Raw genomic sequence first — 22,271 nt, forward strand, 5'->3', positions numbered from 1 at the left:
TAGATTAAAAATAACTAAGCTAAGTTAAAGTTAGTTTTATAAAGTTACTGATTTTGAGTAACTAAGTTAAGTTACAAATTTGCATGAAAATAATCAACTAAGTTAAATTAAAAGTTAAGTTACTCTTTAGTTTTCTAAATACCAACTCACTCATATACGTTTTTCTATCTCGTCGGAGGAAAATAACTAGTTTTGGTATAAAGTAAAACAAATTAATAACAATACAATATGATTATATTATTTTATAAATACTTGTTATAACTGTACCTTACATTTAAAATATAAATTATATAATATATATAAATGATTAAAAGAAATACTTATTGAATTTTAATAACAATATTTTTCAAAATTATGATCTGCTATAGACCCTCTTCTTACAACTTACACTGTCGGAACTTGGAATCCTCATAGTCACACACTGACACCAGTTGACACACTACTACATAAACTGATATTAATATGATATTAATGTAGAGATTTATAAAATTATAAAGTTGACAACAATTAATTCTTATATATTATTTTCTTTATATCCCAATATAATATTAAAAGAATGTAGAATGTAGCTTGTAGAAAATACGGTATAAGTTTCACCGTATCAGAAATTAGTAATTAGGTCCGTTCTGGAAATTGTATTATTAGTTATTACCTACTTATCAATGTACACAGTACACTAATAACAATGTGACATACACCATAAGTCATAACCGTTTTGGCTAAAATAACTGTCCGCCACCTATCCCCTTAATAACTAAATTGTGCTGTGGAAATAAATAGAAAACAAAAATTATTGCTATTTGTTATTTCACAATACTCTGTTGTATAATCAGTGTACTCTAGACTCAACCTTTGTTATGACTTAATTATTTTGTTTTTGAACATTAAAACTGACCTCTAATGATTCTATAGGTAGTCGGATCTCAACGGAAACGTGAAGATCGTGCGGAAAATGTTGCCACCGATATACAAGTTGTGGAAGTGCAGATGCATGAAGTTTTGCTTGATGACAACAACATTGAGGTAGTGGAAGTCGCGATGGACGACAACAACATTTAAATTGTCAAAGTCCTCATGAACGGAGACGAACAAGTATCAGCTCAATTCAAAGCATCAGATGAAGCATTTGTTGGTGTCTTCGACATTTCACCTTTATACGTCATTGAAGAGATCAGTAAATATTTTGTATTATTATATTATTCATTTAATGTTGATGAAGCAAAAAACAAAATACAATCATGTCTCTTAAGTTTCAGGTTGAACAAATCACCCCGGTTGTCGCTAGACTGTTACTAGACTGTCCGGCTGGTGTTCAGAACCCACTACCGGAACCACACAACATAGACGCATTGAATTACGCGGGTATTGTAGGGCCCGCCACTTTGGGCTGCAAGCAAACAACCCCGAATCATTTTTCTGCAAGGACGGTCTGATGGCTGTTTCAGGACTGAGTGTGCGACAACTACACCTCATTTACTACAGAGGTTATTCGTTGAAGATATAGTAGAAGGCAGACACTAGCGAAATAACATCTGCCGTCACAACAACACTTTGGCATTTGCAGCGTTCTTCTCCGACTTCAACACATGACATTTGCCAGGTCGAGGACCGAATGTGTTCACTGTTCAGGGACAGGGATATTGGACGATAAGTAATGACTTAGTCAAAGTTTTAAATTTAAACTATTATTATTCGTTGAATATTTTGTTTTACAAAAACACAATGTGTAGACCTAAGTGGGCCCCCCAACAAAAATATAAATGGCGGCCCACAGGGAAAATCCCTTTTTCCTTATGGGCCTATCCACTCCTGTGTGTAGTCCATCTTAGATGCACATATTATAGTTGTTCTATTTTTATTATTATTGGCCACAGGAAACACATTGATATTTTCTGTGGCTTGTATATGTGTAGAAATATATACATTGTGATAAATAAAATATATTACTTTATGATATAATTTGGTAAGTACCAGTTATCGTCGATCGTCGTGAATAAAAATTAATATCTATAATTAATAGTAAATTTGAGGTTTAACTAGGTATATAAATTTAGATAAAATAGTTTTACGGTGCAAACGAAAGAGATATCAAACAACTTAAACAACTCTTTTTTTTATTTTTTTTTTTTTTTTGTGGAATGATAATGGGTATTAGATTTTAATGAATTTTTTATTTCTTTTATTAAATTTGTAAATTTCTGGCAAGCGCATTCTATATACATCAATTTAACAGTAAGACTGTATACTATAAAATAATACTATATAATATGACAGTCACAATTGTATTTTCTATAGTACTATTTAAATTTTAAATGTATTATGCTATTAACTCTTTAAAGATTAAAGGTAACAATTATTATAAGCATAACCAACATAATCAACATTTTAGATATTGTTAGATGCTTAATTATTGTAACTAATAACAATTTTTATAATTTTTTATTTTGCTTAAATTGTTTAATATTTTACATGTTATTACAAGTCATAAGTAAATTAAATGACTGTTTAAATCAATGTATTTAGCAATCACATAATATATTGATATGTGTATTAGATGATGTAAAATATAACAGATTATTATTCAAATACATTTAAGTACAGAATTTTTTTTTTTTATTTATACAATTTGATTTGTTTTATAATGCAAATATTTATTATGTTTACCTTGCATTTTTTGTTGTAAGGTTGAGCTTATAATCCTGGCCAATGCGTTATATTTAAAATGTTTATTATTTCAAAGTTCTCCATTATTGATACAATTTCACAGTTTACCAAAATAACAAAATGTGTAACTGTACATGGGCTAAAAAAAAGAAATAACTTCATGATTCCTGATTAATATAGACCTAACTTAACCTAACCAGTAATTCTTAAACTGTGGTCCTTGAATACTCATGTCAGGCTATATCTAAAACTAAAGTATTAATTTTTTATAAAAATTAAGTGTAATAGAAATAATTATAAATGTGCACGTTTTTATGTATTTACATAATATGTGATTTGTATTATAAAATAAATATTGAAATATTGATTATGATAACCTGAAAATTTTTTATGAATTTCTAACTCAAAATAATTTGCAAATTGTTGTCATTTTTATGTATTTTGTCAAAATTCATACTTTAAATGCTTATAAAAAAAAATTATGCCTATGTATTTTTAATATTTTTCAACTGCTATTGTAACAATATATCAAGAGCCTTGTATTAAATTTTTACACTTTTTGGCCCAACAGATAAAACTTTACTGATATTTATAAAAAAAAAAATAAAAAAATTTAAAACTGACCATGTCCGTAAACAGCTCAAAAAGAGTCATAGAGACAAAGTTATGAATGATTTTGTATTACATTTTCAAATCTTAGATTTAAAAGGAAAATTTTTTATGAATTTCTAACTCAAAATAATTTGATGGATGGTATTAAATTTGAATTCAATGATATGATATAATTGTATAAGAAAAACGATTCTGAGCGGAGACGGTATGTCGGTCTAGGTATACTTAATACTATATAGTCCATGGTATTAAAAAAAATATATATTATAATAATATATATTTCACATTATCTATTAGATACTTATAACGCGTTATACATCAACAACAAACCGTGATACTATCATAGATATATAATAGTATACTTTAGAAGTTTCAAGTACCCACGAATTATATTATACAGTCCCAACAAAATAACTAAAATAGTTATTCTAGGTTTTTAATATGTAATTTCGTCCAAATTTGAACTTAAAATTACTATAATTTTTGGTAACAGAATTAATTACTTACGTGGAATCTTGTTTTAAATTTTCAATTCTTAGATACAAAAACTGAACATTTTATAAATTTTTAACTACAAAAATTTAATTTCACTTTCTTGTAGACATTTTTTTTTTTTTTGATAAAGGTAGACAATATTATGTGGAATCTTGTAGTACATTTTCAAATCTTAGATTTAAAAAGAAATAGGTGGGTAAGTGGATGTCGCCCTGCTGTACAGTTTTGACCCAATTGATAAAACTTTATTGATATTTATAGAAAAAAAAACTAAAAAAATTGAAAACTGAAAATGTCCGTAAACAGCTCAAAAAGAATAAAATTATTTTCAAAATTTTATCGTGTGTATAAAATTCTAATATAAACATTCAGTGAAATTTTCAAGTATCTACAGTAATTCGTTTTTTAATTACAACAAAATAAGAAAAACGTAACATGAGAAATCGAGTGATTATCAAATGTTTTAAAAATATGAATTTCAAACGCTAATAAAAATTTTATTTGAAATGCTTGTAGACATTTTTTTTTTGAAAAAGGTAGACAAAACTTATGAGGAATCTTGTATTACATTTTTAAATCTTAGATTTAAAAAGAAAATTTTTCATGAATTTCCAACTCAAAATAATTTGCAAATTTTCGTCATTTTTACGTATTTTGTCAATATTTGAATTTTAGATGCTTATAAAAAAAAATTGTGACTATCGATTTTTAATTTTTTTCATCCACCTTTGAAACTATATAATAGGAACCTTCTATTAAATTTTCAAGCTTTTTTAACCAACAAATAAAATTTTATTGATATTTATAGAAAAAAACTAAAAAAAATGGAAACTGAAAATGTCCGTAAAGAGCTCAAAATAAATCAAAATATTTGAAAAATGTTATGGTGTATAGAAAATGCTAATTTAAACATTCAGTCAAAATTTCATATACCTACGGTCATTTGTTTTAAAGTTGTACCAAAAACCAAAACTGATTTTCTCGAAAACAGATTTTGCGTAAAAATTCCTGTTTTTCTTTAATTTTTCTATTGTTTTTCATAGCGCTTTTGAAAACTACTTGGATTCACTTTCCTATTAGAAAAGGTACTGTTGAAGAAAATCTAAGCACTTTTACTGTATTAAAAGGTGATGACAAACACAAAAAAATATAAATAAAAAAACACACATCATTGTAAAATCAATACATTCATCGTTCCACTCAGAATCTAAAAGACTTTAGTGACACCTATAGTAAGCTAAACCAATGTATGTAACAATAATACAACACTATTTTTGCTCCTAGTCTCAGTAGAACACAATATGGACCTAATGCAGGTGAAATAGACAATTGAAGAAGTTTGTATCTAACTCAATTAAAACGCACACAATTAGGCAAAGGAAAATATGTACTGCTACACAATCCTAAAAAACCATTCAACGTTGACCTCTAAGAGTCATCAGTGTAATTAAACAAAATTAATAAAATTATGCATCGTGCTTATATTTTTAAGTTTTTAACAAAATTATTATTACTTTAGGTATGGTGGTTTCAATTTATTGAACATGTGTTTTATTCTGCAACAGACTGAAGTTTCTGATTCATTGGTCTGGAATCCTATAGATTGTGAAATTTTAGGTCCAATTCATAATTACTTAAAAGTGGCACCGTGCATGTTCAGGCCAAATCCTGATCAATTAGATATCCAAACGATAAGTATGTTATATTTCATTATTTATGAACATTTAAAGCTAAAATTAAAAAATGTTTAGGTGAACAAGTGACCAAATTCAATATAGTTAGGAAAACCAAGAAGAATTATGAAAATGCACAACTACTAAGAAAAAAATGGAAAAAAAATAAAACCGAAAGGAAATTAAAAAGAGAAAATGATATTTTATATAACATCAAAAATAATACGATAAACACTAGTAATTATTGACACAAACTAATTAAAAACAATCTGCACCTCATTTTGATGATAATCAAAAATTGTAATCTTTGTAATTTAAAAAAAAAATGTTTCTTGTTGATTTGATATTGGTATGGATCTTTTTATGAATAGAAATAAACGCATTGAGTAATATTGTATTCGTTGAGTTTAAATTTTCATTTAACAATAATGTAATTAACTAATTTTAATTACCTTATATTTTTTCCAATAATTATGAAAAGCTGACATCAGTTGAAATGTTTAGCTAAGGTTGAATGCATCAATATTTATAAATAAATAGAAAATATGTAATGTTAATTAAATTAATATTGAACAAAAAATAAGATATACATTTTTATTCTTATAAAATAATAAATAATGAAAACAAGTAAAATAATAATTAGTAGTTATTATTAATCATTGTATCAATGTAAATAATTTTATTTACAAAAAAAATAAACTGTTGATTATAAATGTATAAAATACAAGTTGTATAATACATTAATACATAAATACATTTTGATGACTATAATTACTGTTCCTAATATTATCCCTAAAATCTAGTTATCTAAATGAAAATAAATAGTACAATATTTTTTTTTTTCATCTCAAGTTTATTTATTTAATACAATTAACCAAAAGAAATATTATGTACTCGAAATACAAAGATTTTTAATTTTGGGTAAAATTTGTTAGTTTGCTTTTTATGTTAATTTTTTAGCAGTCTGATACAATTTATCCACAACTTTGCTCATGCTATTTATACTATGTAAAACTAATTTATAAGTTTCATCAATTTCAGCTTCTTCAAATACTATAAGAATGCCTTCACCCTGGTCTAAAATACCATGGAATTTTTTGTCCAATATCATCTGTGAAAGTTTTCGTTCTACATTTTCCATAGGTAAATTTATTGATTTGGCAACATACTCAACTTGTACTCTGAAAATACAAAAAATTATAAACACTGTTAATAATTTTGTTATATAAACTATGTTCTAGAGCAGGGTCTCCAAACTTTTTCATCCGAGGGTAACATAAAATATAAAAAGCTCTCAGGAGGCCAAAAATCACTGCAGATATATTTATAAAGGTAACTGAACAAATGTTGTCGATTAAATTTATCAAAGTAGTTTATGTAATGATAAATGTAATTGTTCATTTCGTAAATTATGATAGAGCTGATACAGGTGATTGTGTCAATTGACACGTATGCGTGATAACAACTTTGGGTGTTATACATATTTTTAGATTATTGAATGGCCGATTAAAACTGTAATTTGGAGACCCCGGCTCTAAAATATAAAGTTTTAAAAAAATTAACCTGAGTAAAATAAAAGTAATCCTATACAGGAATAAAACAATTAAATAAAATGATGGACAAATGATACTTATTGTTCGATTAAGAAAATAATTATTTAATCTCTAGGCAATCAAAACTTATTAAGAAGTTGCTTATAATAATGAATGTTATGACAAAGAGGTACCTATTCTTTAAAATTATGATGATTCGTCCAGAATGATAGGTACAATGAAAATTATACATTCTTGTTCCCCAAAATTCTTTTTTTTTAATAGCTAGCTTAAAATCTATGATATTGTCATTTACCTTGAATATGGCTCAACGATTCTACACAGATTTTGTTCCAACATATTTCCATAAAGTGTATCTAAATGTGCTCTGACAATTGAATCTTCTTCCAATTCTTTTTTATATTCATTTAACGCAATTTGAAAATCTGCTAAAGATCTTATGTGACTAGCTCTTGCAATGCTCTTCATTGCTTCTACATCACGACCCGTATATTTTAATGCTAATTTACCGTTCACAATTTGTTGCACATCTACTGCATTATTTAACATTATCTTTGACAAAATCATGTACTTCAATGCCTTAAGTGCATTAGATGTACTGTCCACGCTGTCAAACCTTTCAAAAGCTTCATAGAAATAAGAATAAGCAGTTTTAAAGTCTTGCTCATCGGCTGCATTTAAGATTCCCGATTGCAAGTCAAGAGAAGACTGCATTTTAGGTGGGCAATAAATCAAGTTTGCTGTCGTTCTAGCAGATGTAAGAGAGGCCCTAGCCTTGGAAAAGTTGTTCAGAGCATGATAAGCTTTGCTTTCCAATAATAAAACGTCAACCAACACATTTTTATCATCTATCTTCTTCAGTTCTTTCAACAGTACGGCGCCGTGTTGCAACGCTTCAGAAAACATTCCAGAGTCGAAGTACAGGTGCATCAACCGGGATTCCAGCGACTGCCTGAGAAACGTTCGCCGCTCTTCCTTGGCCCATTCTATGCACTCCTTGCACAGCTGCAGTTCAATCCTGATGCCTGTTTCGAGGTCTAGGAAGAGGTCAACCAGGGACCGCACTAGTTTGGCCGCCTTCGCCTTACTGATTTCGGACAAAAACGGCCTGGTCTCCTTGATTAAGGCGGTCAGTTCTTTGGCCTTACCTTCTTTCTTTAAGAGTTCAGCCTGCGTGAGGATCAGTTGCTCGCGTGCCATAATCCTGTCGTGTTCCGTTTCGACTTTCTTCATGGCGAAATCGGACGACTTGTTGATGCGCGCCAATATCGTAGCACCAGCCATTTCGATACGTTTGGAATCACTTCGGGTTCTCGCTTAAAAGGACGAATATTATAATATGCACGTACTATAGCCTATAGTCCAGCTATAGGTAACACTACATAATAAAATTATTAGTTTGGTCAACATGATCAGTACTCACCAACTACTAACTAAAAAAAATATTTTAGTATGCTGTATATGGGGCCGGTGCTAAAACTGGTTTTGCCGGTTTTGGTTATAGTATGAACTGTGAGTGTTTGACGGCGGGAAATAAATTCACAATAAATCGCCTTCCCCGGCACTTGCTTGTCATAACCAATTGGTTAAAGGGAATATTTCCGGAAGGGTGAACCAACAAATTTCCGAAAAATGAGATGAGCGTTGTTATTTGGCTCACGTCTAGTACTCTAGTGGGAGGAGTCACGCGCACGTTGGCCACACTGATAAGGTGACATCGTGACAATGGCGTCGTGCGGCGGAGGGGCCTTCCCCTAGCTCACAAGCTTTATTTTCAGCATCTGCGTCTCTCACTATATACAATTTTTGTGTTCTGCAGTTCGATACTTTTTTACGTTTTCTGGCAACTGCGCTCAAAGCGAGAGCAAAATATATTTTGCTGTTGAAGTTGTAATTGCGGTCGTATCGATTATTTGCGGCACCACCGTTAATCTGACCCTTTGTCGAAGATTTTCGACTGATCTCGTGCTGAAAGAAATTTAATTGACTCGGTGACGGACAAACAAGTGATTTGAGCTTCGAAAATGAGTGACGTCGAGGTGAGTAAAAACTTTCGAGTACTACCGCAGTACCACCCATGCTATTCGTAGTTAAACTTGACGCCGTTTCTCGCGTTTTCGGATTGAATTCAATTCAAATTCAATGCTCCCAATTATTTTCGTCGTGCCTCTCGCCCTGCTTATTTACTTTATAAGACCCGTGCTTACCGACCGACGGTTTTATTGTTACAGGACAGCAACGGGAGTTCCATCTCTCCCAGCCGAAGCCGTAGTAGCTCATCGAGCGATGACGAGTCTTGCAGTCGATCTAGATCACTTTCTCGGCTACCCAGCCGCAAGGGCAGAAAATATAAGATCCACTCGAAGCATTCGTACTCAAGGTCCCGTTCGTATTCTGGAGATCGTCGACGCACATACCGCAGCCACTCTCGAGGCTCAGGCTCGAGACGCAGCAAATATGTAAATAACATAATAACACAATTAATTTCCCGCACATTTTCACCTTAATTTGCATCATTTAGTAAAAGAAATATTGTTTTGTTTTAGGAAAACCCAAAAACTAAAAGATGTCTGGGTATATTCGGCTTAAGTGCGTTCACTACAGAAACTCGACTGTACAATATATTTGTAAAATATGGTGACATCGACAAAATGATTATTATTATGGATGCTAAAGTAAGCAGTTAAACATTAATGAATTACTTGGTACAGTTTTATAATTTGTAATGTTTATTTCAGAGTGGAAAGTCTCGTGGTTTTGGTTTTGCTTATTTCAAAAATCATGAAGATGCTAAGGTAGCTAAAGAAGAATGCTCTGGCATGGAAATTGACGGCCGCAGAATTCGAGTAGATTTTTCAATTACCAAACGCCCTCATACGCCAACACCTGGCATTTATATGGGCAGACCTACGTAATTACATTTTTCTAAAATGGGTATTGTTGATTTTGAGTGCTTAGAAATTATTATTTTGTGTTTTAAAATTTTAGAATGATAGACGAAAGGTCATATTGTAGAAGAAGTTATAATAGATATGATAATAATCGATATGATCGTGGTGATCGGTATGACCGCAGAGAACGTTATGATAGATATGACAGAGTTAGAGATTATGAGTGAGTAGTTATTCTTATTATTAAATTAAATTAATATTCTTAATTAATATTACATATTTGTATTACAATTTACATATAGATCATGGTAATAAACAATAATTTGTTTTTAGTGATTACTATGAGGGAGCATACAGAGGTGGTAGAGGAGAAGGCGGTGGAGAAGAACGCAGATCACGTTACGATAGGTCACATTCACTTTAATATTCTCCACGTAAGTCTTAAATATTTTTTAGTCAAAACGTTCGATATTAGTTCCCTATCCAGCAATCCAGTGTTTTTTAAGCTTATTTTATTAACTTTTGCTATTTTTTCTTCGTTTTCTCGGGTTTTTCTTTTATAAAAATATAAGTTTAAAATATAATCAATTACTTAATCTAGTTTTTCAGCTTTCAAAGTATTTAATCAAGATTTCTCACATATTCAATTTTTTATTCATTTTCTGAAGAACATATTCAAAGAAAAGAGAATATTTCAAACTGTCAAGATGATGATATATATAAATTGACTTGAAGACTTCTCGAACTTCTATAACTTAAGAACTTTTTTTTAAATTTAAAAAAAAAAAATTATTTAAAGAAGATTCTTCAAATTACAAAAGTAGAACACACGAAGACCCATGTTTAAAATATAACCCAAGGGTAGAAAATTGGTAGACACTGATGAAGATCTTGAAGTATATCAAGAAAATTAACAGTTTATCACCACTAGTTACTGAGGTAAATTTATAGAATGCTGTAAATTTCCTCTAAAAAAAATAACGTCCCAATAGCTTAGAGAGAGAAGTTCTTTCTTAGTAATTTCCTAAAACACTTTCTATAATAGGTCTTGTTTTGATTATCTAAGTTCCAACATTTCGGTGCACAGTTAATGGCGTTAATACTTATTGTCTGACTACTATTTGAAGGGGTAATTTAGTTGGTGTTAGGTTTGACATCAGTTATGAAATTATGAGACGTTATATGACTGCTGATTTCCCTTTAATTCCCCACAATCTAATCTTATTTGTTTTATTTTGGATTAGAGAAGTCAAATTATCAAAAATATGATCACACAATAGACTAATTGTACCTTTTAATTTGTCTTGTGACATATTTTATACAGGTATATTATGTACTTTAGGTGTTAATGTTTTGTAATTAACAAATTTATAGCAACAAAATAAATGATTACCTGATTAACGGGACAGTACTGAAAACCTATGATATATATATTATGTTTGTATGTATCTATTAAAATAAAAAATTGAATGTGTTATAATCTCTTGTGGCGAAAACTCATTAATATTTTGTATTCATTGTATAGAAGGTGATTTTGTTAATAGGATTAAGTGTTTCTCAGATATTTTTTCCTTGTGTTTACCTACAATTTAAAGTACCTATATATTAGTACTCTAGGTATAAAAGTACTTTAAATTGTAAATGTATTGATAAATAATAAAAATTATCTGAAAAAGACTTAATTGCTTATGCAATCCCCCTATTTATTTTTATTTTTTATAAAATATTAAATGACTATTATTCCTCCAAAAATTATCAAGTAAATAATAACTAAAATCTAATATTACTTTTTAAACAGTAAATGTTTAGATTAAATAATAAAATTGGGTACTTAAATTAATGCTAGTTTGTTATCACCCTGCTACCATATAAAATGTATTACCCCACCCAGTTGGAGACCATCTGTTTTACTAAGATATTTTTTATATACTATTACATAACTTAAATAAATTAAGATCAATTGCATAGTTAGTAATTGATATTTTAGTATGAAAGATAATTTTCTTAAGATCCTTAAATGTCACATTTTATTTATTGCCCAATATTTTTTTGTTTTATTAATTCTATGCCAGTATTCACTGATATTATTTTTACTGATTTTCAACCGTATAAGTTTATAAAATTATGTTTGTATGATAGGTACGCACGTTAAATTACACATACATTATAGTGACAAGCCTCAATCATACTAACATGATTAAAATATATTCAACGTAAGATTTATAATATTATAAAATGTTTATACCCTCATTCAATAAATATGTCGTATACTAGACTCTTGCATACACAGTATATAATATATATAAAGATAGAACAAAATATTGATATTTTAGATTAGACTTCTAACGTAAGGTCACCTGGTAGGAATAGAGGATGATAATTATTATTTGATTTGGTGGTAGACCAATAACAAATTAGTACACTTAAATTTAATATTTGAATATGTATATTAATTATATTGTATAAAAATTTATTATTTATATCTTATTGTAATTAATAATTAAGATCTTTGTTTTTTTTTTTTTTTTTTTGAACAGGTCGTAATAAAACCTAAATGAGATGGACAACGCAGGAAAGTTTTGTGAAGAAATAGAATATACATCATTTTTTTGTTGCCTAATATTTTTTTCCAAACAAAATTAATTTTTTATCTTTTATATTACAACTTTGTTACAAAACATTAGTATTATTAAGTTAAGCGTAAATAAACAAATGATAAATGCTAAGTTTTTATTTAGTTCAAAAAAAATTATATAATTAAAACTTATACAGTTGACATAATATAGTATAGTATTTATACTGTTAAACTTTACAAAAGGATTTATAATAAATGGGTTCTTGGACTTATATGACAGAAAAACATCATTGTTCATAGTTAATGTACAACATGACTAATGATGAAATTAAAAGAACTAATAAGAACTAAACTAACCGTGCATACTTATAAGCTTTAGGAGAGAAGTAATTTAATGTAAGCAAAAATTATTTAATAGTCTTACTATAACGTCTACCATTTGGGTTAATATTTTGATTTTTAATATTTGTTAAATATTTCTTGAAAGAGTCCCCGCCAAATTTGTTTAACATAAGTTCTTCAGATTCCATGTGTAACACTTGTTTGCCTTCAAGTAACTTTAAAAGACCCGCCAATGTAATTATCTTAACATCTTTAAGTCGAATTCGTTGCTTTAACAGTTTAGTTGTATTAGGTTGTATTTTTATTCAGTGGCGCAACTACCGGGGGGGGGGGGAGTGTCAAACACCGGGGCCCAAAGTCTGCAGGGGCCCCCGGGCCCTGGCCTAAATAAAATAATCTATTTCCATATTTGATAATAAATTTCACAATAAATATAAAAATCATGACATTTTGATGTACGAATATAATTTCACGAAGTACGGACAACAAAATAAAATTATCAATTTCATAGTTTAATAAAAAAAAAGACGAGTGAACTGTCTAATAATAATATAATCAGATAATCTAGTAATCTACTATCTAATACAATAAATTTATGTGTTATCGAAATATTATTCTAATAATAGCGTACAGATAAAAATAAAATGGAAAAATACGATAACAATGCCGCCACGCCGGTCACCGACAGGCGACAACAGACTGTTAGCACTTAGCATAGGGGCATAGTTTCACTGCTTCAGCGGCTCATTGCTATACAGTCACGAGTCACCAACATTTTTCATTGAAAGTTATTGTCAATACTTAAAAGTTAAAGTTAAAAATGTCAGATAGTTAAATGTGCCTGAGTGGATTTCAAAAAAGAAAAAAAAGAAGGAAATTCAAGAACAGACGTCAAAATTGCTTAAAATCAATCATTTTTTTTCAACAATCCCAGCTGTTGTTTCTAGAATAAGTAAGTAGAAATAATTTAATAATTGGAGCTAAAAAGAAATGGATGGTACTTTTAATACATTATATATTTTAATATTTATATATTTATAATGTATATATAATGACTAGTACAGTGAAATTATTGCATTTATTTTGCATCTTTTTTGTGAATGCTAATATACCTATCCATTGTGAAGTGAAATTAAAATATGTTTGGTTTCAGTGTTAATTCAAATACATTTTTTATTGCAATTAAAATAATAATAACAACAAATTCAACTTTCATTACTTAAAATAATCAATTGTCGTGCAATGCCATAATGAAAGCAATATTTTAATATAAATTTGTTTGTATTTTAATATTTTCCTACATTTTCAATGCAATAATGCAATCAATTTAGAGTGATTTTTAATACAGTAACTTTACTGCCTAATAATTACGTTTGGTTCCCTTGGTAATATTATCATATCCAAATTTATGATCAAATAAAATTCAAATTTTGTATTTTGTAAGCTTAGGTGTTGCTTTAAATCAAGTTTTATTCTAGTCAAGCGTAGAAAGTGAAAATTAAATTCATTAAAAATTAATTATTACCTATATTTTTAACTGAACTAGTAAAAATATTGTTTAATGAAAATAAAAATAAAAATATTTACATAGGTTTACATAATATATGACACATAACATTGTGTACGGTGCACCTATTGCAATAATTAAACATACTTATGTATTTAGAGATGTGATTGTGATATTATGTTATGATGTGATTATGTATTTATAGATGTATCTCAATATTCAGAATTAAATATATCAAACGATCATAATGGATTACTCCACTTACCTGAGATTATACCTAACCGATGGGAATCACGACATGAGTCTATAAATGCATTAAAGTTAAGGTTTATAGATATTTTAAAAGCATTAACTAATATATCATTAACTAGTTCTAAAAAAGATGAAAAAGCTACTAGTTTGTCTTTGAAAAAAAAAACTAGAATCCATGGAGTTTGTTCTAATTTTATGTTTTTGGGAAAAGATTTTGAGAGCATTACACGGGGTATCCAAATCCCTTCAGAAACAAAATACAAATTTGCACAATGCATGCCAAAACTTAAATGAAGCCAAAACAATTATAGAAAACCTAAGAGATAGCTATGAAAATATACTGTTGGAGTGTAAAGAATTATGCTCCAGATGAGGAATTACTCCTAACTTTCATGTTAAGAGGAGTAGATTTGCTCCACAATATTTTGATGAAATTGATGGTGATCGTCGTCTAAATATAGCAGATGAAAATTTCAGGGCAAAAATCTTTCTACCTGTGATTGATACAGTTATATTTCAACTAAATTCACGGTTTCAAGGACTACAAGAAGTTACAGAGAATTTTGATTTCTTATTTCCTACAATGTTAGCTAAAATGGATGAAAATGAGATCTCTAAGGCTTCAATGGACTTTTTTTATTTATACAATGATGACATTTCTTCAGATTTTACCAGACAATTATTGTGTTTAAGAGGATTATTAAACACTAATATTCAAACAATTAAGGATCTGGCTTTATTTATAGTTAAAAATGATTTTTGTACAACATACTGTGATGTAATAACTGCGTGCATAATTTATATTTCATTGCCTGTGACAATTGCAACGGCTGAAAGATCTTTTTCAAAATTGAAATTAATTAAAAACTATTTGAGGAACAGTATGGGGCAGGATCGACTTTCTAATATTTCCATTTTAAATATAGAAAGAAATGTAACTAATCAAGTTGATTTGGAAAAAATTATTTCTACGTTTGCTGATTTAAAAACAAGAAAAAAAATTTTCTTAAGTGAAAACAAATTTAAAATACTAACAATATAGTTTTCATTATATACTCTAAATGTATAAAATATTAAAATGTATAATATATTGTATATAAATGACTAGTGTAGTCTTAAAAGTTATAATTTTTATTTGTTTTTATAAGTTTATTATAATTTATGTTGTTATTTGGTTGGTAAAACTTTTAATAAATCTATTAACTTAATTTTAATATGTGGTATTGATAATGAATAGTAATTACCACTTCCATTTCAGTAAACTGATTAGAAACAGTTGTTAAAACTTAAAAGTGTATAAGTATAAGTTACCATTAAATACATTACCTAATTTTTTCCTTTTGGCAATTTATCATTTTACCGACCAAATTTTGTTCACAATAATAAGCATAAATAATTTTAATTAGGGCCCCTTCGTTAAAAGTGACACTGGGGCCCCAGTTAGCCTAGTTGCGCCGCTGTTTTTATTTTATATTTAAGTTAAAATTTTGAAGGAGTTGTTTTTTTATGAGGTGATGTATTTATTTTATGATAAGAAGGAGTGATGAGTAATGTTGCTTCTTCTTCAGCACTTTTACAACATACATGTCTCTTTGAAGTAAGACATAATGGTTCATCTTGAACTTGATGTATAGAACTCTGTAGTATCCAAATAATTTGACACATTTGTAGGAATATTAGACTGTAGATTTACCTATATTTAATTGGCTTGTTGGTGACAAGTATCTATTTTTGTTGGTGTTTGTTTAACATTAGGGTTAAATATTGATGGAACCGAATCATCACACAATAACAATTTATAGCTACCACCAACTATTTTTAAAAACACTTCAAAAAAATGTTATTATACAATCGTGCATCTTTGGTTAAAATAAAGCATTTACGTCCAACAGTTTTTATCCACTTGTTATTGCGCTAAAGATTTCGTAATGGAAATCTGTAAAAGATCAATAATTGTCTGTGATGAATAGTTGGGACATATTATTAAAATATAAGAATAACTTGCGTAAAAAAATGATTTTTAGTGTGTTTTATTTGTCTGTTTACACAGCCATGTGCAGAACACTGCTACCATATTTGAATACAATAACATATACAAGTAGGTATTAAAGTAGTGTAAAATATTTGTGTACTCGAAATGGCAATTTTGAATTAATGTTTATGGCTATTATTTACTATCAATTTATTACGGTATGATTATTTTCTGTGATAAGGTGTAAAATGTAAACCGTGAAGATTAGAGAATCTTCATGTTGTAAACATTGCGAGGTTCGTATATGGCATAAATAATAATTTATTATCTATGGGTATATGGTGGCCGTGCTTCAATGATAAGATCTTTATAGTCACGGACTAAGATATACATATATATACTAAGGTATATCTTAGTCCGTGTTTATAGTGACTAGTCGGCCGCTGTGCAAGTGGTGCAACAGGTACAATTTTATTATTGGCAAGCTTGTCGCGGTCGTTATCGTAACGACCGCGGCGTCTCTATCAACGTCCGCGAGATTGCGACCGAGAACCGGTCCGGCCGGCGGCGGTGGTGGCGGCAGCTTTCACGGGACCGTCGTCGTCGTAACCATGACAAAATAGATCTATTTTGTCATGGTCGTAACAACGTGATTAATAAAAGGTGTTGTTGTCCACGAATTGTTTTTGTCACGACCGTGTAATATAAATACTAGTAAATTACCAAACGTGTTCGTTGTTGTTATTCACCATTCCTACCAAAACCGTTCCTGACACCTACAAGCTCACTAACACTGTCGCTTTCATTTCTGATCTTGTCGTCCACTTGAGTTTCAGCGGAGTTTGTTGGTTCTATTGCGGTTCCTGTAATGTTCGTCGTCGAGGAGGAAATTCACGTTGGTGGCACATGTTTTTCAATATTGTTTTTTGGTAAATATCGTTCAGATCATCGTACATTCATGTTATTTATGTACAATTTTCAAACTCTAGGATGTCATTTCTCAATTTGTCGACATTTGTGTTCGTGTTGTACATATTGTGTCACTGGTCTATGTGTCATCTGTAAACCGCGCTGAGATGTAAGCGGTGTTTGCGGTGGGATCACACCTGTATATTTTTATTGTATTACATCTTACGAATTGTGTCCACACACACTATCACTCATTTGGGTAAGTGGTATACTACATAATATTATCTATCATTATTTTACCTATACACAATGTAATGCGTGACCATAATATGTCCATACCGGTCTAGATTATTGGTATTATTTGCAAAAACCTTGTCTATTTTATTACATTTTTATATGTAACAGTGGAACAACACCAGCTGATTAATTGATTTATTATAATAATTATTATCATTAGCCGTAAAAGTCTCAGGTTTTTCTATTATATTCATGTATTGCAGATGACGTGTGTCTTAACCGTCTAAAGCTCATATTGTTATTATCATTGTCATCAGCCATCAGGCAGATTTATTTTACACTTCTTGTACTTACCAACTGGACAATCAACATAATTTTATACAATATAGTCCACTTCATATCAACAAATTGTTACTCTCATTTAAATAAACCAGTGAAGTAGGCTAGTTTACTGCCAATTTTTGCACCTGCTTCATGAGCAGAGATTATTGGTTGTAATTAACATATGAAATTTATTGAATAATATAAACTTTCAGTGCTATCGACAGACATATACTACATTATTGTAAATAATCTCAAATCCCATGAACGATTATTGTCATCGCCTCCTAAACTACCCGTAATCCGGCACCTGAGGTCAAACAATTAGCGTAAGTCCGCCAGCACCCTTAAGGGCCCTTTCACTTGGACGCGTATCATACGCATCCATGTGGAAGGGCCCTAAGGGGTTGTGTGAGAGGCCGCTAAGGTCATCGAGTGAATCCACCAGCATCAGTCGGGCATTGAGTTTAAGTCTGCGTAAGTCCAACAACAACCTAAGGAGGGTGTGTAAAGGACCGCACAGGCTCTCATAAGTACGGCAATTGAACACACCATTGCATATATCTTAGATTTAAGTAGATTAAGATAATTTTAAGAATTATTGTCTTTGTACCCTGTGGTCATTGCACCAGACCGGATTGGCCACGCCCCCGTCAGCATAATTAAATAATTAAACTGTACTCAGTGGCGGCTTGGACACACATGACATGGTCGGCTAAATAAAAAATGGCCCCTCTTAGGTACAATTAGAAAGACATTGGGGCTTGAACATATTTTTTCAATACATTTATTATAAGGATTGCGTACTTCGCTATATAGTAACAAGGTAAATAATTAAAATATGCTTATGAAATTTAAGCACATGACAATTCATTACATTAAAAACAAATTATAATGTATATTTAATATTATTAATATTTATTTATGAATATATATTAATATTTAATATACAAGCAATTTTTTTAATTCTGTTGACAGATGTGCATAACAACTTATTATTTCTTCTAAATTAGAAACTTTGTCATTTTTATCATATTATTTTGTTTTTCTCCTGTTGAAGATTTTACCTCAAACATGTTTAAAAAGCGTTCTTGAGCTTCCCCTTCATATACATACCGAATACATAATGATAACTGATCCATGACTGACTCGTCTTGGGTAGAATCAATTTCTAATGAAAATATTTTTGGGTTAATAACTTTTTTCCTTTATTAAATTACCAATTAGTATAATTATTTTATTGAAAGAATTTTTGATAAAAATGAATTGGAAGAACCTTTCCTTTTTGGTCTTTAATATTTTTATTATCAGTATTTTGTTTTGAAATTCTTTTTTAAATCAATTTTAATAAAAATTTTTAATACAGGGTCAAATTTTTCCACTTACTATACCATTGCCAAAAATCTATAAATATTCGTACAATATATGTATATACAATGCATATTATCACATAAACGATACGATACGATACTTTCTTCTTTGTAACTTTGAAACATTCTTACACCAACAGTCGTACCTACACTTTTAATTTATCTTCCGTTCATCGTATTATGCCAAAATATAATTTTGAAATAAAAAATCTACATCAGTTTGCTATTGATCAACAAGATGATAATCTTCTTCAAATGATTTCATCGATCAAACAACACACAGATGAAAAAATACCAGCAACCGTGACAAAACAAAAAACTCTGCATCATTTTTTGGAAAGTTTAAATGTTTATACGTCATATCTAATTGCCTTAATATGTAATATATAATAAAAAAACCTATATTTAAGTTGAAATTTAATGTATTATAAAACCTATATTTTAGTTTAATTTTAATGAATTATATAATTTAAAACAATAATTTGAAAAATATTCTTATATTTCTTATTTATTTGAATTGAATAATCCAGTATTTTTCCGTTTTATTGAATAAAGCAGAAAACTGCTTAAAGCAGAATTTTCTGTTTTTCCCATGCGATTCCGCTTTAGACAGTTTTCACTCTAATATATTTAAAATAATTGCATTATTTTCTTTATAATTTACTTAAAATGTACAAATACCCAATATTCACAATCCCTTAAACAGATTGAATATTATAATAAATATTTAAAAATACCTGTAGATTGTATCGCTGTAGCTGATTAGATTGTAATTTTATTAAACTCAATGGTCAACACTAATAATATCTGCTTAGTAAATGACGAGCGCAGCTTGCATGTTGCGACTCACAAACACATGGTTTCGATAACGATTAATAAAATAAAATCAAGAAAAATATTTTTATATAAGGTATTTTACATTATCTAGTATTAATTCTATAAGATAAAAGTCACGGGAGTGAAGTGTAATAACTAATAATTAATGTCTAATAATATAATATTATTGTGGTCGTATGATCGTCCAGAGTGATTTAACTGAGAAAAACTATTTTTATTAACCGACAATCGACATAAATTTCAAATCAATGTAAAACGTACAATGTACATTAAGTTATTTGTTCATTACTTAATTCAATATAATCATAAGATTACCAATCATATTATTAAGAATATTAAATTACTGAAAATGAGTGATAATTGACGTGTTGTACATGGTTATAGGTTATTTTATTTTATAAATATATTTTTTTTTAACCCCTCAAATCCCAATAATCCGGCTCCGTTCAGGGGGCCTTATTATAAGGGGGCCCAGTCGGCGATCGCCGTCTCGTCGACCTGGCCAGGCTCCACTGGTCCTACTTCCCATTATCAATAACCTTCTGTTCCTTCTTGTTGTCGTATGTCAAGTTGCCGATCCGTGACACTACCGGCGTGAAATTGCATATCCGCGGCATATCAGACGTCGGTGGCCTAAATATATATAATTAAGGGGGCTGGAGCAACCATATTTTTTCATACATTTAGCTCAATGAGCGAAAGAAAATTAAACGTACTTCCAGTAGTTCGATTTCAATTTTGAAAAGTAAATTTGGATTGTATTCCTCTTTTCTAAGTGTGCTCAGAAGTGGATTCTTATATTTTTCATTTTGTCGCTATCCACAACTAAGTCAAGCATAAGTTTATTTTGATAAAAATATAAAGTTACTGTGCATCATATTATATTAACTAAATATAAAGTCGTAAATCTATTTCCAAGTTAACTTAGAAAATGGACTAACGAATACACTCATCTTTTTAAAATTAATATGAGTCGATCGAAACAAGATGAATTTTTATTTCTCTTTTGGTATTGTTAGCATCAAATTTCTGGCCCAACAGCCGGAGCAAAAGTATTTTCTTTGTATTCATTAACTTGTGCATGCGCTTATGAGTGTTAGAACGTTTCTAAGAATTATAGTAGCTATAAGATAAAATTATTAAATATTACCTAAATTCCGAACAATTAAACATCAATTAGAGTTAAATTCGTCGCAAAAATATGTGCAATAACGAATTAAACACACTAATGGATATGTAATATGAAATGCCTATACATTACCCCTTAAAACAGGAGGTCGTATCCAGCCTATCCATTTACAACTTTACTGTCGCGACTTTTATAATTCCAACGACATTGTCTCCAAAATCGGTACCCACTCTCAGCGAGAGAGTAACTCGGGCCCCGAGTTACACTTAGAGCTAGTATACTATATAGTGTATTAACATTATAACAACCATGCACACTATATGTAGTTACGAGTAATGAATTAGAGTTACAATTAAACTTCTTGGAGCTGCAATCGCAAAGCTGGTATTGACGTAGTATTGTAAATACTTATACTATGAGAGTATTCTTCGTTTTAATAATATTTATTGTTTATAGTAAACTACTATCATAAGTGTTTATACATTAGTGATTATTTTATCATTGAATTCGAATCCGCTCATTTTTCAGTAAATGTGTGTTTTTTTTAAAAATAATTTAAGGATTTATTATATTATAGATTCTGAGCGGAGCGATAAATGTATTGATTTTACAATTATATGTGTTTATTTTTTTACGACATGCTTGACAGTTAATATACAGCAAAGTGGTACCCACTTGCCCACTTTTTTTCGGGTCCGTGAATTAAGTAAGTAAAGTATGTAAATGAATTTAGTTGGTGCATTAGGAAGATCTGAATTTTTACTTCCCAATATTAAGAAAAACTGGTATTTTTACGCAAAATTCGTTTTTGACAAAATCGATTTTGTTATTTTGTTATATATATGAAACATTCATGGGTTGTTTATATTCGAATTTCCTGTGAACGATAAAAATTTCAAAATATTTAGATTTGTTCTGACTGTTTACGGACA

General features: G+C 29.5%; 3 protein-coding genes, 1 long non-coding RNA gene and 1 pseudogene across 4 annotated transcripts; 3 read left to right on the plus strand and 2 right to left on the minus strand.

The window, feature by feature from the left end:
- Nucleotides 1-5,266: 5,266 nt before the first annotated feature.
- LOC107882552 lies at nt 5,267-5,692 on the plus strand. The gene is made up of 2 exons (XM_029485332.1): nt 5,267-5,466; nt 5,523-5,692. The coding sequence occupies exons 1-2, from the start codon at nt 5,316-5,318 to the stop codon at nt 5,690-5,692; spliced, it is 321 nt and encodes a 106-aa protein (XP_029341192.1). The 5' UTR covers nt 5,267-5,315.
- A 695-nt stretch (nt 5,693-6,387) lies between these two features.
- LOC115033188 lies at nt 6,388-6,634 on the minus strand (annotated as a pseudogene).
- A 654-nt stretch (nt 6,635-7,288) lies between these two features.
- Nucleotides 7,289-8,281, minus strand: LOC100164436 (26S proteasome non-ATPase regulatory subunit 11-like). The gene has a single exon (XM_029485333.1). It carries the CDS (start codon nt 8,279-8,281, stop codon nt 7,289-7,291), a length of 993 nt encoding a protein of 330 aa, XP_029341193.1.
- A 740-nt stretch (nt 8,282-9,021) lies between these two features.
- On the plus strand, nt 9,022-10,312 carry LOC100166444 (transformer-2 protein homolog beta-like). Its single transcript, XM_029485334.1, has 6 exons — nt 9,022-9,036; nt 9,229-9,456; nt 9,544-9,672; nt 9,736-9,908; nt 10,073-10,111; nt 10,222-10,312. The coding sequence occupies exons 1-6, from the start codon at nt 9,022-9,024 to the stop codon at nt 10,310-10,312; spliced, it is 675 nt and encodes a 224-aa protein (XP_029341194.1).
- Nucleotides 10,313-17,105: 6,793 nt separating this feature from the next.
- On the plus strand, nt 17,106-18,869 carry LOC100568916. The gene is made up of 3 exons (XR_003838659.1): nt 17,106-17,465; nt 17,526-17,704; nt 18,219-18,869. It is a non-coding gene; the product is annotated as an uncharacterized LOC100568916 (long non-coding RNA).
- Nucleotides 18,870-22,271: the final 3,402 nt, after the last annotated feature.

This window comes from Acyrthosiphon pisum, chromosome X (genome assembly GCF_005508785.2).
Source record: "Acyrthosiphon pisum isolate AL4f chromosome X, pea_aphid_22Mar2018_4r6ur, whole genome shotgun sequence".
In the NCBI taxonomy this organism is placed as follows: Eukaryota; Metazoa; Arthropoda; class Insecta; order Hemiptera; family Aphididae; genus Acyrthosiphon; species Acyrthosiphon pisum.